The following is a 17230-nucleotide window of genomic DNA, read 5'->3' as shown; positions in this document are numbered from 1 at the left end:
TACTACAGAGGAACAGGCAGAGACCATGCCGGGATGTAGGCTATTCTAAAAATAAAGAGTCAAGAAAACGGCAAAAAAAGAGAAATAGAGGAATGGAAGTAGTGACAACACATACCTTTACATGGACCATACTTCACAGAGAGACACAAAATCATTGCTCCCCTCTGGTCAAAAAGCAACGACAACACTCCCTCTCCCTCCTCCAAACACTCATCTGTCCTGGGTCAAACACAGCAAGTGATAGAGAGACAGAAAGAAAGACATAGAAAGAGAGACTCTAGTGTCACTTGAGCTGACTGCAACTCAGCCCCCCTCTCTCTCTTTTTCTGTCTCTATGTCTCTTTCTCTCTCCCTCCTCGGGGGCCATGAAACACACACACACACACACACACATACACACACACACACACACACACACACACACACACATACACACACACATAGTGTTCACTGAGGCACAAAGGTCCCCATGGTAACGGAGCATTTAGAAGCCCCGTGGCATTATTTATGCAACGTTGCATCACAATGGGCCCTCCCACCGGCCGACCCTGCCAAAAAAGCCCGCCGCTCGCCAGTCACTCTCTGCCTCTCTCAGTCTACCTCTCTCTCTCTTTTTCTCTCTGACCAGACCATCTGCACTTCTCCCTCTCCTCCCACCTCCCCCCGAGCCACCATCACTGAAAAGCCGGAGGGGGGTGGGGGGGTTTGGAGAAGGGCTGAGGCGGGAGAGACAGAAGATGGATGGGAGGGGAAATGGAGGGAGGCACACACACTCAAAACAGCATACCTACACACAAATACAAACATGCCTACACACACTCGCAGGCCATATACACAAGCCTACACATACACACACACACACACACACACAAATGTAAGGAGTGTATAGTGGCAAAAAAGCAAATTAGTTGGAGTAAGTTCAAGCACATACATAAAAATTAGGGCTGTAAATCGATTAAAATATTTAATCTAATTAATTACATACTCTGTGATTAATTAATCGAAATGAATCGCATACATAATTAACGGTGCCTGAACCGATCATCATATTAGATTAGCTGTAGCCGTTTTTGTGTGTTATCAAGACGCATAATCGTTTTCTAGCGTGTTTATTAACGCTGTTTGGCCTCCATTGACCTACATTACATGTGAATTATCGCCATAGCGAGTAGTACAAAAGGAGGGAGGTTGGTTGGAGTGGCGGATGGGTAAAACCCAGGACTTTCACCCAGGAAAGCTGGGATTGCGTCCTGCGTGTTGTGTTTATCAAGCATTAATAAAGCCTTCCCCAATGTTCTTTTCCTAAACCGTTTATTGTTTTCCTAAGCGTGTGGCGTTAGTCACCGTCGTGTTTTAGTTGTTTTTGAGTGTTACTAAAGCCTTTCCCAATGTTTTTAACCTAAACCCAACCTTTTATTTTATTTTATTTATTTTTTACACGCGTGTGACGTTCTTGCGATAGCACGGCACGTTCTCGCGATAACACGCCACGTGGTATATATGTTTACATCCGCTGTATACAGTGTAGACATACACGTGGATAGCTCAAAATGCGTACAGATAACACACCATTTGGCTTTAGGAAAGTGGCGTGTATGTTTACGCAAAGTCATGATGCCATGTTGGTAGCTGTGTTGTTATTTTAAAGTATAAACTCCTCCTCAAGGAGAAAGTTTGCAATCTAAGCTGTGTTTTTTTTCGTCCAGTCAATTAACGAAGAATCTCAGTTGCAAGCTGTCACTTAGCAAGCCCTCTAGCTTGGTGTGCAATGGTGGCAGGCTAGGGCTAGCATGTCCCCAGCTAGCTAGCATGTTACAAGTTAGCTCACCAGCTACTGTGGTTCACCAACTCGTCGCCAAGATGGCGCTAAGAACTATGCTAATGGTTTTTAATTTTCAAATTTAAACATATACAGAAACAAGTGAATCATCCAACAAGCGAACATTAGCTTTACATGAAAAACAATCATGCACAACCATCTTACCCAGATGCAATCTGACTCCAAAAATGAACCCATGGCTTCCCAACAGGTGCCACAGGTGCTTCCTAAAGCACCCAGAAAAACAGTAAAAAAAAAAAGTCCCCTGACCCTGTCTAAAATCTTTTCTTTGTTTTTACTTCCCTTTATCTGACATGTCCACTTCCCACTCCCTGGATGCCACAGTCTAACTAAAGGCAATCATGGCATCCTTGCAAATACATGATACACACATGCAAAGCTCCAGTCATTTCTTTATTCAAATTTGGATTGGTTCAGTTTATACACCTGTTTGGCTGCAGACTACAGGATACACAGCAGCTCTGAGCATGCACGTCCATGTGTGTATGTAGCCTATGTGTCTGTGCGTGCGCAATATGAAGTATTTTAGGGCAAGACCATTTGGATTGTAGAAAGCTGATATACTGTATCTGGGAAAATTTCTGCTAGTATTCAGTAGTCTGTTCAAATGATCACTATCAAAAGGGGCACTCGACAGATTTTACTCGTAAAGGTCAGTTTACTTGTAATGACGAGTACTACTCAGCCTGTGACAACAGTTGTATAATATATTCTGTGGCTCTAGCTTTGTCAAGTCTGAGAGAATAACCCTGATCATTTTATCATCTCACTTTAGGCTTGAAATATACACATTTGTAACAGAAAGCCTGTGTCATAAACTGGTGGTATGGAGTTTGAATAATGTGGGCATTTAACCAGACAGGAAGGGTCACACCAAATGATAAAATTACTTGCATTATGAGCAGGGTTCAAAATTAACTTTTTGTCCACCAGCCAAATGGCTAGTGAATGTTCAAATTTGACCAGCCACTTTAATGGATTACCATTGTTTTTTTGGCTGGTGACTGGTGAGTGAAGCAAATCTACCACCTGCATATTTTACCAGCATTTGGCTAGTAAATGGTGCTAATTTTGAACCCTGATTATGGGTAATGTAGGATCCAGTATTTTAGGAGTTTGACCCATACTAAGGACTGAAAGGTTATATATCGTGAGCAAAACAGAAACAGCTGTTACTTATTGTATTCTTTCAGGGGAGTAAAGTGTAAACTTAGAAAACCCTCAGTTTAAATGTTGAATAATAATGACATTAAATGTCACACTAGAAACAGTTCAGGTTAAAGGTCCATTACAAACGTGTTTGCAATCTTGTATACTTCACAGTTTGAAGCAGCCATTGATCTCTATTCATTTACATACGGCATTAAAATCAGTGATCAGGGGGCGCCTGGGTAGCTCACCTGGTAGAGCGCGCCCCCCATACACAGAGGCTCATGCTGCAGATCCACTTTTGCGACAAGACTGAAGCGTGGTGTCGCGATGCCTCCCCTCGTTCAGACGCGTGTGGACGTTTTTAAAATGTCAGTTTGCAACTCACAGTCAGTTCGTTTTAACTTGTGTTAAATGTTTCTCACAAATGTAGAACCATTTCAGGAATGTATTTAACAGTATAGGAAAATATTAATAGCCTATACAAACAATGCAAGCCATTTCAAAATCTTGTTTTATTTAAATTATTAAATGCAATGTCAAATCCTCACCAGAAACACCACCAGTCAATATCTTTCTCCAAATCCTGGTTTCGTTTGTTTTATGGACTACTAGGTGGTCGTGGAAGAGATCGTTAAAACAATAAATTGTCTTGTAAGCGGAACCAAAGTTTCACAGGCACCGTTGTGGTACAACAAAGGACCTACAACCTTGTGCTTTCATTGGATAGTTGCATCGCGTTCAACGGATTCATTTGCATAAAGATGGGCATCAGCCAGCTTTTTGACACGCAGCATTTTTTCAAATGCAGCGCCGCCTTCCCGGGATGCTTTGCGGGCGCGTTAAAGGCGCTTGACATCACCCATAGGAATAAAGTGGAGTGCGGCGCGATAGAAGTGTCGCACGGCCAGGTGGATCTGCACGGTCAGTCCTCACTGCAGCGGCCGCGGGATCAATTCCAACCTGCGGCCCTTTGCTGCATGTCATTCCCCCTCTCTCTTCCCTTTCATGCCTAAACTGTCCTGTCAAATAATGGCCTGAAATGCCACACACACAAAAAAAATCAGCGATCAGACTTTTGACACTTGCTTATTTTGTGTGATTCATCACACTGATGTTACAACATTACATCATCTGTGTGTGGAAATGCAATTTAAAAGGAGTATTTCAGCAATTTAGTGTTTGACTTCCATTAAATTAGGGGACTCAAAAAAGACAGATTTCAATGGCTGACATAATGTGACTTTCGGTCCCTAGTGTGGGTCAAGGTCCAAAAAGCCCCCAGTTTATAATGCAGGCTTTTCTGTTACATATTTGAAGTCTCCATGCCCAAACAGAGATAACCCTGATGACATCACCACTACACGGGTAGGTTATTCTGTCAAATTTGACAACACCCCTTTGGAGGTGCAGAAGACATTACACAAGTGGCTGTGTAAGTGACAATATTTTACGTTTATTGTGATGGATTAGCAAATGAATAGAATCCAAAGAAAGTGATTTGTAATAAATGGGCTAATAAAGTTACAAAAGTAATGAGTACTAACTAAACTAACTACTAAAACGTCATCATGTCCGTCATACAGGTGGAAAGAAACACTTACTGGCCTGTGTGTGTGTGTGTGTGTGTGTGTGTGTGTGTGTGTGTGTGTGTGTGTGCGTGCGTGCGTGCGTGCGTGCGTGTGCATGCGTGTGTGAGTAATCACAGCTTGATAAGCAATTAAGTGAAAAGGACAACATTGAACTATGTCTTAACGAGCAGGTTCTACAATCAAGTGCTTGTCAACTGATTGTATTACTAAAGATTTGGCTCCAATCTGAGCCTATTAATGGAGACAGAGGGAAGACAGATAGAGAGTTCGTGTGCAGCCACTAGCTTACAGGAACAGGCTGGCCCCTGGAAACCCCATTAAAGCAATTAGTAAAGTAAAATAAATGACTGTAGGACAGTAGTGGGCTGCATGGGGAAAGGAGTTGCAGTGTGTGTGTGTGTGTGTGTGTGTGTGTGTGTTTTAGCTTTATCTGTCTCCCCCTCTCTCTTTCCAGTGCAAAGCGGTCTAATTGTGCCCCGTGGTGTCCGCCTGGCATTTAGTTGTTTTAGAACGGGGCCTGTTCAATGAGAAAATGTCACAGTGGCTATATAGCTAAGACCACTGCTGTCTGGAGCTATTGTTTTAGGCCAGAACATTACTAGGTATATTCAATTGGTAACAAAGTTGTCCTGGAGGCAAAGGGAAACAAGCCAACATGAGAAGGTGGGGTGTGATAGAGGGGAGCAGGGAGAGAGGTGAAGTGAAATGAGATAGAGAAGGAGAAAACTTTAGCTGACTGAAAAGCAGCGAGGGGGAAGATAGCTTCAAGGAGATTTAGGGCTCTCCGGATACCAAAAACCACTTAAATGTTTATTCCAAACCAGACAGATTTGTCTTGTTGCCCGATAACTGCAGCTGTAGATCCGGGGTTTAATTCCTCTCCTCACCACAGTCTCTGCTTCCACCCCTCTGTGCAACAGCACTAAACCAGGTTTTAAGCACAGGGTTAGAGACATGAATTATGAGCAACTGTTAAATATTCAGATTGCAGTGTCTTTGTTCAGCTTATTGTGCTGCACATTTTTAAAAAGCCAGCATCAAGGTAAAATTGTTTATTCAAACTGCAGGGATGGATGAAAACCTCAAGGAAATGAAAAGCCCAGGGCTGTGACACATGAGGTAAACATCTAAAGGGTAAGAGTTCTCCTGAGGTATCTTGACATTGTTGCATTTATCACATTGAAACACCTTGTGGCCTTGGTATATTTGTCTCAGTTTATTGCCTGTTGCTGGGAGGATTGCCGATTGACATTCTACTCCCCAAAAAACGCATTGTATCTGCAGGTGCTGTTTGGAGAAGAGGAAAAATGAGCACGTCTGCCCAATGAAAGCTTACAATCCTCAGTAAAACAGGTTTCACCGAATGGATTCAAGAACAAATCTAAGTACTTTGTACACAAAAGCATCATATGTCTTACAATTCCATTCCATGATATAATGTTAGTGTCCTTTCTCTCACAGAAAGAGTCTGTGAGAGACTGTGACTCCGTTTCATCAGCTTTACAGAAATTACACATAGCTGATGAACAATTCCAGATACATAACACTTTTTCAATGTGCATCATAGATCACATTTTCCCTCACTATGACCACTTCTACTGGCATTACTAAACATTGTGCCTAATAATGAACAATAACGTCGCTGTCAGTGGGCTTATTTGCTAGCTAACCTCCGCTAAGAAATCCATCACATAGACAGTATCTTAGAATAACGTTATGTAAAAAGACGTGATTTAATGTCACCATTATGGTGGCTTGCTAGTATGGTTAAGCTCTTTATTTGTTCAACCTTTTTGATGATATGCTATTGGTTAATGATGAAAGATTATCAGTGAAAGCAACACCTGGTGCTGTGACCACTGTGGCCTTCACAAGGGACAGGGACACATATCTTAGGTAACTGCTGTAGACAAACTAGGCTGCTCTAAAACATATAAGAAAGAAAACAGAGAAATGATACAAAGTACAGCACATAATTTTGAAAGGTACAATGATTGACTTTATCAAATGAATTACAGCAGATGAAGATGACCATCGTGCATATGTGCCAATAAGGTCCAGTCTTACAAGAATAGGTCTAAGGTGCAAAGTCCAAGCTTTTAAATATCAACGATGCAAAGAACAAAAACATTTTTTAAACCGCTGTTGGTATGAAAGTATTGAATATTTTGTGATGCTGTTGAAGTTATGAGTCGTCTTGAGACAGTATACAAAATAGTTCAAGTTTTAAATCTGACATAAATCTGTGAGTATTGCCTTGATAATAAACCAAATGTATGTTCAAATACAACCTTTGAATTTGAATGTTCTGTATCTGTGGAAGGAGGAGAAGAGTGGAAAATATCACTGATAGAAATAAATCCTCAGGGCTCACTCATGCATGCGCTGAAATACTGGCTCGGGCTACGTTGCAGCATCTGTCTCTGTCTTTATTTGACTGTAATAAAATAATCAACATCTACCACTAGACTTATGGTCATCAAATATAAAGTATGGTATCTTTTCCTTCACAGTGTCAACCGTCTGCTCAGCTCTCTGCGTAATATAACTCGCAGGGCTGAACTTTTAAAGTCAAGTCTGGAGCGCTGGACTGCACAAACACACACACACACACACACACACACACACACACACACACACACCTCAGACTCACTGGCCTGTCAATCCCGGGTCAACCATTTTTTCTTGCTGTGGCAGGTTGCAAAGAGAGAAACAACAATGAGAGTAAGCTGCTAAATATAAGATACCATTGGCCATTTCCGAGCCCTACCACAATGCACTGCTTTGCCTCCCTTGTCAGTGCTTTCCAGTTTGAGCTACAGCCAGCCAAGAGCCATAAGTGACACTCCAAAATGGGCAGGAAACAGGCATGCATGCAAATATGTATGCAATCAGATGCAAAATCGAAATTGATGGTTAGCTAAACTCCTTCTCCGAACAGTGATTGTCCAATCAGAGCTTAGCAACCATAACTAGGCACAGCAGGCCTGGTTTTTCTACATGTTAAAGTGGTGTACATGGGGCTGTATTAAGAGCGATACTCTGTACTTTAAGAGTCTGTAGGGTGTGTCTTTTTTTGGCCATTCTAAAACCAAAAATACAGGAGCTAAAGTGAAAGGAATGAATATAACCTGGCATTTATCTAACCTAATGGGGTAAAAAAGAAAGAAGCTATAGCGTAAATCGAAAGCAGAGTATCAATTTTGATTGCAAACAGGGGTAAGTGTACTTTTGAAGAATATGGGGAGCATATTTTGATACTCTATTAGGATTTCTTAAAGATTTTATATCCCCTATTGAAAAAAAGGCTCCCACTAGAGAACCATTTTATCGTACACCAATACTCACTCCATGTTTACTGTAAGAATATGTGTATATGTCCAGAACCGCTTAGTTACCAACAGTAGTAACTCAGCATTACGTTACTTCCAAGGCCAAGTAGCATGCCATTAAATGGTTTCATTAGTTTGCAGGGTTGTAAGTTACATTAAAAAGTAATAACTAATAACTTAAAAGCCAACCAACTTGCGAGTGGAGCTATCCTCATATAGCAGCATCTCAACTTGTGACCCAAAAACACAATTTTATTCTATCTAGCCACTGACCTTAATTGTAGAATAATGATCAATAACCAAGTTTTTGTCATGTACTTAAAATAATTTGTAAGTTACTCAGTACCAATAAAGCCACACTTCTTTCTGCTGCCAGCAGGTGGGGCTTTGCCTTTTTGCCACTTGTGTGAGAATAAAAGCTTAGGGTCTTAGCAAACGGCCTATTCAGTATGGATGCATACAAATAACTAAAACAAATAACCAAACACATATCTACACAAAACATATTCACATACAGCGGAATTGCATGGGTGAAATAAAAAATATTGTCCTATTTCTGCTTTGGGGCTCTCGCCTGAAGTCTTTTTTCAGCTGGAAATAACAAAAGGTAAAAGACTTTCTCAAATGCCAGAGAGAGCAAGAGAGAGAGAGGGGGCAGACAAAGCATGAGCACACACAATTCCTCCCCAAATCCCTCCCCATCTCTTAAATATTCAACTTTTTCTGCATTCTCCCTGGTATATGAAGTAAAACAAAATAAATATTTGATCCACTTTGAAACCACTTCTTATGAATATCTAACTCTGTTGTGAAATTTGAAGAGAACTATATTTGGTAATTTAATGAGGTAGCCGATGCTAAACAAATCTTAATTAATCCTTGATAAACAAATGGAGAGAGTAGCAGCGAGAGGGGGAGGAAAGGCTGATAGCATCCATTATTATGGCACGGCTGCTGTAAGAAAACACCAATAAAAGAACCTAATGAATCATCCAAGAGTGAGTACAATTACCATAACCCTGATTGTTTTCAAAAAGCTATTTAATACTGTGATTTTTCATCTTCGTACAAATCCTAACACCAATCATAAAGGGACTGAGTGTTTAAGTATTTGTGCTTTGAAACTAGTGCGTTAAAAATGGAGCGTAAATATGTAACTATAATGTGTTCAATTAAAAGAATGCCACGGGTAACAGTGTTTATATAATGATGTGTTGTGTTAGAAGGTGAAGAAAAGATCTTAGACCAGTTTAATAAGGCTTACAGGGAAAATAATTGTGTATCAATCTCTAGAAACAGATATCTGCAAATTAAAACAGAATCTGTAGGCAAGAATTTGGAACTTAAAAGTGTTCTGGATTCCGTTTGTAGTCTGAATAGTATTGACCAATCATGTTGGAGCTGGCTTTGGTTGCATGCAGGTAAACAGTTTGTGTGGAGAGCAAAAGAGGCGGAATGCATTGGCCGAAATGCAATCTCGAAAGCCATCAGCTATCACCTGGCGATGATTTGGCTTTTTACTGGCTTTCTTTTTTTAATTAATCTGCATTCACATGCAGATATCTACAGTATATATAGTATATATAGAAAGGTGATTAGCCAAAATGTCGTCTGGACCTAAAACACATACAAAATGTATCAACTCGGTCTGTAAACAATGACCGGTGCATGGAAGAGGAAGCCTTTGCCCAACTGTTGCCTCCAGAGGCTAAATCGTCGCCAGACCAATAGCCAATGGTTTCCCGATATTGCCTCAGTATAAACTGCGTTCAAGCTCTTTCCTATTGCGCTGCCAATCAGAGTAAACAGTTCCAGAGAGCACTATGATTCCCAATAGTTATCAGGCTGCAGAAACATCACATTCATATCTGATAACCATTAGAGAGCCTTTGTTTAGCTCTTCCTTTATTTTCACCAACCTTTTATCTTTGCATCCTTGAATGCATTGTCATGTTTTCTTATCTATGCAACATCTCCCTTTCAACTTCTGTTGTGTTCTTATAACACAGCGGGATGTTGCAAACATGATGGAAATTAAGGTTGAAGCGGTGATGTAATGTGCTTTCCAGTTCTGGAGTGAACAGAATAAAAACACATGTTTGCATGTCAGGTTTGGTTGACTGCTGTATTGTATTATCTAATTGAAATTTGAGTTTTTGAGGATTTTTTCAAACACACAGTCAACATCTTGATATTTCAGAACTGACTGGACTGTCAAACGTTACCAGGCTGCAAGTAAAAAGACAGCTAATCAATACCCTATGCCACTTTTACTTTATCTGTCATTCAACGAGACAATATGTCAGATTTTTCAAATAGGCACATCTCACATTGGAATGAAAGTCTTTCAGAGCTGACACTTCACACTGAGCTCCCCCAATAGCAGATGTGTTGACAGCAGAGATGATGAATGATACGGGGACAAAAGCTGACAGATGTGATAAATACAATGTCCAATGGCTAATCAATCTCATGTGGGTAGAAGGAAATGGAGGAAAAATAGCAGCAGGGATCTCCTGGTGTGAGTCAGCAGAGGCAAAAGAGTCTGATTGGCAGCGTGTACTTCAGTGTGTGTGTGTGTGTGTGTGTGTGTGTGTGTGTGTGTGTGTGTGTGTGTGTGTGTGTATTGTGCGCAGACCGCATGCGTGCACGTCTGTGTATCCAAATGTGTGTCAAGCCTTTTCTGAGTTTCTCATGCCTAACCTTGTCTTTGGAAACTAAAATGAACAGAGAGCTGTGTGTGTGTGTGTGTGTGTGTGTGTGTGTGTGTGTGTGTGTGTGTGTGTGTGTGTGTGTGTGTGTGTGTGTGTGTGTGTATTCCCTGAAGAACTTCTTGTTGTTACAAACAATATTGAAAAATTACACACTGCAAAAACAAGTATGGAAGGAAGTGACAAATGACTGGCTTGAAAAATAATAATAACTTCACCATGGAGCAGGAGCATGAAATATAAAGACGCTAGGAAGGGAGGTGGAAGAGAGTGTGATCAACTATCCATTTGTCTTCACTTTCTTCAAATAGCCGACACTTCTTCCACAAATAGTTCCTGACTTCGCCCCTCCAGACTTTTTACACATTTTCATCAGAAGGCCATTACCATGTCCTAGATCATCGGTATGCATTTGCGTGTGTGTGTGTGTGTGTGTGTGTGTGTGTGTGTGTGTGTGTGTGTGTGTGTGTGTGTGTGTGTGTGTACATGACCTGTGTGTGTATGTGTCCACATGGCCTACTTGGACCTTGAGGATATTGTAGTAACTCGCAGTGAGGTTTGGGTCTAAAACATGCAGACTCCATTATTTGTTCTACTCTCAGCATGTTCACTGACTATCTTTAGCATCTGCATTCCAGAGTACATCACATAGTACTCAAGGACACACACAGTGTCCACAGTATCAGTATCGAGTATCCACTCGAACTGTGCACCCACGCACTGCATGCAAAAATACACACTGCCACATGCACACTTTCTCAGACCAGACAGAGCCAACATTCATAGCATTACTATCAACTATGCCATTAAACAGTATTCCATCGATTTAGCAATGCACCCCTATAAAACTGTCATACTCACAAAGGACAGTTCAAGAAAAGAGATCAAAATCGATGCAGCAGAACCAGAGTTACCATCTTTTTTTTTTTTTCAAGCATTCTTCTTCCTTGTCAAAATCTGGAGCATACATTGCTGACACTGCAATTTAATGGCTGGAGATTTGGATGCTAATGTAGCCTCGAGCCGTTGGCCTCAAGCAAAGAGAGTTCTGGGAAACTCCACACCCCCAGTTCTTTTCTTTTTTTTCAAACTTGCAGTCTTCAGACCCAACCGACACTGACTCAAGTGACATCACTTGAGGAAATGTATCACATTTCACACAGCTCCCCGTAGAGGGACAAAAGGCTTTCACATAAGCAGTATTACTCCCCAAGACCTGTAAACACTTTGATGTGTCCCCTAAGTTTGAGTACATAACAATATTTCACACTAACATCACATTTAATCTGTTCTATCTTTGCTGTATGTTGATTAATACTTATCATATGGTCAGTAAGCTGATTGGATGTAGTTTTGAAATACACTGTTGGTGTGGCTCTGGGGGGTGGCAATGGTGGTCCAATAGTCCATCTGTTCAACATGTTGGACATGTTGGAGATTAAAATATCTGGACAACTTCTGGATGGATTAACATTAAATTTGACAGACATAAATGGTCCTCAAAGGCTAAACCCTAATGACTTTGGTGATCCCCTTACTTTTTTACTAGCACCACCAGCAGCCAGTCAAAATGTCCACTTTAGTTAGTTTCCTGATAGGTGATGAGCTTTGACGCCAAACGAGGCTGCTAGCATTGCTGTAGACCATTAATCATTGTTAAATTTTGGATTTGGACATACAAGATTGAATCATCTGAAACACTAAAACAATGCAGCAGTGATGCCCTTGTGACTGTTTGTGAAATGTCAGCAAACTATTTCTTGTCTGGATCATCCCCAAAGGTTTGTTAATTGGAAGTGAATAATCTACCACTCTTCAGTGTATTAAAAGAGTAATGTAATACAAATGCCATATCTTATATGTCAAAACATAGCATGTAAGGGGATAGCTCACTTACACACATCAGGAACAATCTAAAAGTCAGTTAGAGTTTAAACAGTAAGACATCTAGCAGTTAAAAATGAAAGAGAAGTTTTAACAGATACTTCAAGACACATTCTGGAAGAGCCATGAATATTCTTACCTTCATAAATACATAATAAGGACATGGTCTACCTTGAAAGCTTCATGTTGGCTTTACTTTAGAAAGAAATCAAGGCTTGGGCTTTGTCTTGTCTCTTTACTGCTTCGTCATGCACAGTACATCTCCAACAAAGCTCCCACCACATTAGAGCAGTTTCGAAATTACACTAGCGGCTGATGCCCGAGGCTTTTTGCTAACAGATCAAAATGTGGTGACATATTTGTGACACATTAGCTCAGATTGGCATTCCATCATTTGTGTTTACTGTTTACCGTCGTCCTGTCTCACCCTGAAAACTGGAGGAATTATCCCCACTACTTTCTGGTATTCATATTTCATTTATCGTGACAGCCCTCTACTTATGTTGCATGTGTATACACACACACACACACACACACACACACACACACACACACACACACACACACACACACACACACACACACACACACACACACACACACACACACACACACACAGTTCTAACCTGTTCCTTGACGGAGGCGAGAATGGCGGAGGTGGTTTCAGACTCGGATCCGTCTCCATTGGAGGCATTGAGGACGGGGCTCAACATGGTGGCAGCACTGGCAGTGTCAGACGCCACCTCAGGCACTGGCATACCTCCTGGAAAAGAAGGAAACATGCAACTCTTTTACTATTATTAAAGACACTGTGACATGCCAGCATTTGGACTGAGTGGCTGTCACACCTACACTCTCCTACACTCTCCTACACTCTTGTACTCAGGATGTAAGCATGAAGGCAGAGGTGAAGAGAGACACATTTCCAAGCACAAATTCAATATTGACATAGTGGGGTTATAGCTAAATATTAGATCACTGATAAAACAGCCTACTATTAGACTTCTTATACAATCTGGATACCAGCCAGTCCGTGGTGTCCATGTGCTATGCGTTACAATGGCCGTAATGCATTTTGATTGCATGTTACTTAAACTACATTTAATTGCACTGCAACATTTTGACCGGTATTGATTTAGGTGTCAGATGATTACTCTCTCTGACTTATTCATGCTCAGGGTCATGTGGAGCTGGATCTTCTCCCAGCATGCATTTGGCAAAGGGCAGTGACAGGACAGGTGCGCTAGTACATCTTTGGAACAGGAAATCTAGGCCAGTGAGAAGAAAGTGTCCAGACTCCACAGAGATAGTCACAGATCTATGGGGTAATCTAGCAATAAAAGTGACACCAGTAGTAGAACCAGCAAAGATAATAGTAGAAGTAACAGTCCCAATGTCCCACTGGGAGGGAGGGATGGAGGCAGCCTTTGAAAGGAAGCAGGAGAAATATACAGAGACTGACAGCGGAGTGCAGAGAAGCAGGATGGTCAGCTGTTAACTACAGCATGGAAGTTGGCTGCAGGGGGTTTGTAGGAACATCCACCCAGCGCTTCCTGATGAGTGTGGGAGTGACTGGCATAAAGTTAAAGAAGGCACTCAAAGAACTGGCCGAGGAGGCATAACAGGGGAGCTTCTGGCTTTGGCTAAGGAGGAAAGACCAGTCGTGGGGATCCTAGAGACAGCTGCAGGGGGGCGGTAGGGAGACGTCCCTATCATGGCTCCACCATCCTGAGATGTTCCGGGATTAATGGAGCGAAATCTATCAAAAGTGGCTCCCGGCTGATGACCCTGCAGCCACGTCGATGGTATCGTCGGAAGTGCGACAGGCAGCAATGCCCTGCAGGTAATCCCTTATCTGTGCTTCCACCTCAATGGTGGTAGGATTTGTAGGTGTATAGTACTATTAAAAAGTGGAAGCAGTACTATTCAGTTTAGTTTTAGTTAGTTTCCAGAGTGGGTTTGCTCGTGTCAGTTTAGTTTTTATTGTTTGAAAATGTATAGTTTGAGTTTAGTTTGATTTGTTTCACTCTTCGTTTTTATTATAATCTTGTCAGGGGCAAGATTTAAGAAGTTCAGAATAGGTATTAAAATAGAAACACAACACTTTATTACACTTTATTACTTTATAACTAAAATGTTTTTTTCACACCTAGTTTAAGTTTTTTTGTTTCGTTTTAGTTAACTATAATAGCCTTGGACCCGGAGCTTGTTGATGACGCCAGCTGCAGATGGGAAGAAACAGTTTTTGTGCTGTGAGGTTTTGGTCCTGATGGACCGCAGCCACCTGCCAGAAGGGAGTGACTCAAAAAGTGTTGTCCAACGTGGAAGGGGTTGGCCACAATCTTCTCTGCCTGCCTGTGGGACCTGGAGGCATACAGGTCCTGGAGGGATGGCAGATTTGAGCCAATCACCTTCTCAGCACATGATATGCTGCAGTCTGCCCTTGTCCTAGGCTGTGACAGCAGTGTACCTAAAGTAGGGCCCACACGCAACAAGCACTGTACTCCAATAGACACAAATGTGGTCTCATTTCAGCAATGCCGCTTTGAATAGTGCCAATACTAGTAGAAATAGCAGTAATCCTATTTGTTGTAGTACTAGTGTAGTTGTAGTGCTGTTAGCTTTTTGCTAGTAGTAGCAATCAGAAAATAGTCCAATTAGGACATCTTTTGGCAGACAACCTGAACTTAAAAGGATAAGGTTGGCAATAATCTACTATTTTGATATCATCAACAATTTCTATGAAAATACTAAAACCAACAATGTCTTGGCCCATGGGCTCCCACTGAAGCTGAACTTGCTAGCAGAAAAGCTGACTTGAAAAGCACTTGCTAGTATAGTCCAGTCATAGTAGTAGTAGTAGTAGTAGTAGTAGTAGTAGCAGTAGTAGCAACAGTATCAGAGTCCTATAGCATCAAACTGGACTGGAATACACACACAACCACACACACGCGCATGCTTGATGCCATGTGTCATCCTGTATTTGACCAAGCGTTGGAGGAAACGGGCTTCACATGTGCCATGTAATCCTGATGCCGCACAGGGCTGGTGTAACAGCTGCATCAGCCAGCTTTACACACTGATGAAAGGCTTGTCATGAGGAATCTGACAAACACACACACACACACAGAAAGGCTGGTTGTCGGCATGAGGCAGTAGTACTGCGGCCTAGTACTGAGGTAAAAGAAAAATGAAAGTGGAGCCTGTGAGCAGAGTGAAGGAATAAGTGTGGAAAGGAAAGTGGAGATGGAAAAGTGAAAGGAAAAGAACAGTGGAAAGAGAGTGAGAATAACAGAGGGGAAAGGAGGAGGAAAAGAGAAATACAAGAGGAGTAGGAGGGTGAAGACAAGAGAAGAGAAAGGAACTATCCTTGCATGATGCTAGGCAACAATCTCTGGTCACTGAAGGCTGCTAATATGGCTGACCTGGCTTTACTTGTCTTCCATTTTGGAGAGTGTTCCTCTTCCTCTGTACCTATCCATCCCTCACCAGTGTTTCTGAACTTACATTTTTCATTATCACCCACCTTTCTACTTCCACTACATCCCCTTTCTCCACTTGCTCTCCCCATTGCATCCTCCCCCTCCTTGTTGCCTTCATGGCTCTAAACTTTCTCTCCCCCTCCTTCCCTCTCTCCCTGCCCACTTCTCTCCACTTGACCTATTTCAGTTTCTCTTCATCTTTTCAGCACAGTTCTGCTTTATTAGACAGCACGCAGTGGAGGATGACTGAAAGAGAATGGCCCTGAAAGGTTGCGGTTTGGATTTGAACCTGCAACGCTGCAGTGCACCTGCGCCCTCCCTACTCGGAGCGTGCACTGTTCCTCAGAAACACTCGGCTGCTTATCTGGCCTCGTGACACCACTACATGCTTCACGCTCTTCACGCCATCCACTTTTTCTCTCCTCCTTTTCTGGATTCTTTACTCTCCAGCTGTGTGGTTACAACTGCAGAGCATTATCATGTCTTCCATGCTCCCTCTCATATCTACCTCCCTGCCTACTTACCCACTTCCTCTGTGCCTCCATCCATCTAACTTCTCCTCCCTTTCCCTCTTTGCTCTTTCTGTCACACCACACACAATGTTATCACTCTCATTATCACCTCTATTTATTGTAATTTCTCTCCATTCCTCTCTTTCTCTATAGAATAATCCTTCACTTACACTCTTTTTCTTTTTACTCAGATGTCTACATGTCCTAGTAGAAACCAAAATACAGGTATGACCCTGAAAATGAGCATAATAAGAGACCTTAAATAAAGCCTAATTAAGAACTGACATTTTATTGTTAGATTCCCAGAGTATACAGGGCTAAGCAGTGACCTGTCTTTGTCCCTTATATTATGTCCTGACCACACAATACTGTTTGTACAATATGTGACTGCCACAAATCCCATAATTACTTCTGTCAACTCCATTTATTAACATACTGTACCTACTTTATTTATTTATTGGTCTTGACTGCACAGTCATGCTGTACTGGTCATGTATGCAAAGGTCTTGATACACTGAATCCCCACTTTTCATTTAGGGTATTTTCTCCTTAGTGCAGGCTGGAAAGAAAAAAAGCTGTTTTTCCCATTCCCTCATATGACCATGTTAGTTGTCGATACATTGCTGCTCCATGATGGTGAATGAAGTTCTGATTGTGGATGATCCGTATGGGTGGGACATTTCACATGACAGTACATTCAAGCTTGATCAGAGAACCGGATCAGAGAG

General features: G+C 41.7%; 1 protein-coding gene across 1 annotated transcript in view; it reads right to left on the bottom strand.

Moving 5' to 3' along the window:
• The window catches only part of LOC144527041 (catenin delta-2-like), a 162433-nt gene that overhangs the window by 117670 nt on the left and 27533 nt on the right, over positions 1 to 17230 (bottom strand). The window contains exon 2 of the mRNA XM_078264871.1: positions 13135 to 13271. Coding sequence (XP_078120997.1) covers positions 13135 to 13266 — 132 coding nt within the window. The 5' untranslated portion in view covers positions 13267 to 13271. The remainder of the gene's footprint in view (positions 1 to 13134; positions 13272 to 17230) is intronic.

The sequence above is a fragment of the Sander vitreus genome, chromosome 12 (assembly GCF_031162955.1).
Source record: "Sander vitreus isolate 19-12246 chromosome 12, sanVit1, whole genome shotgun sequence".
Taxonomy (NCBI): domain Eukaryota; kingdom Metazoa; phylum Chordata; class Actinopteri; order Perciformes; family Percidae; genus Sander; species Sander vitreus.
The sequence above is the reverse complement of the archived record's forward strand: the minus strand, read 5'-3'. Positions and strand labels throughout refer to the sequence as shown.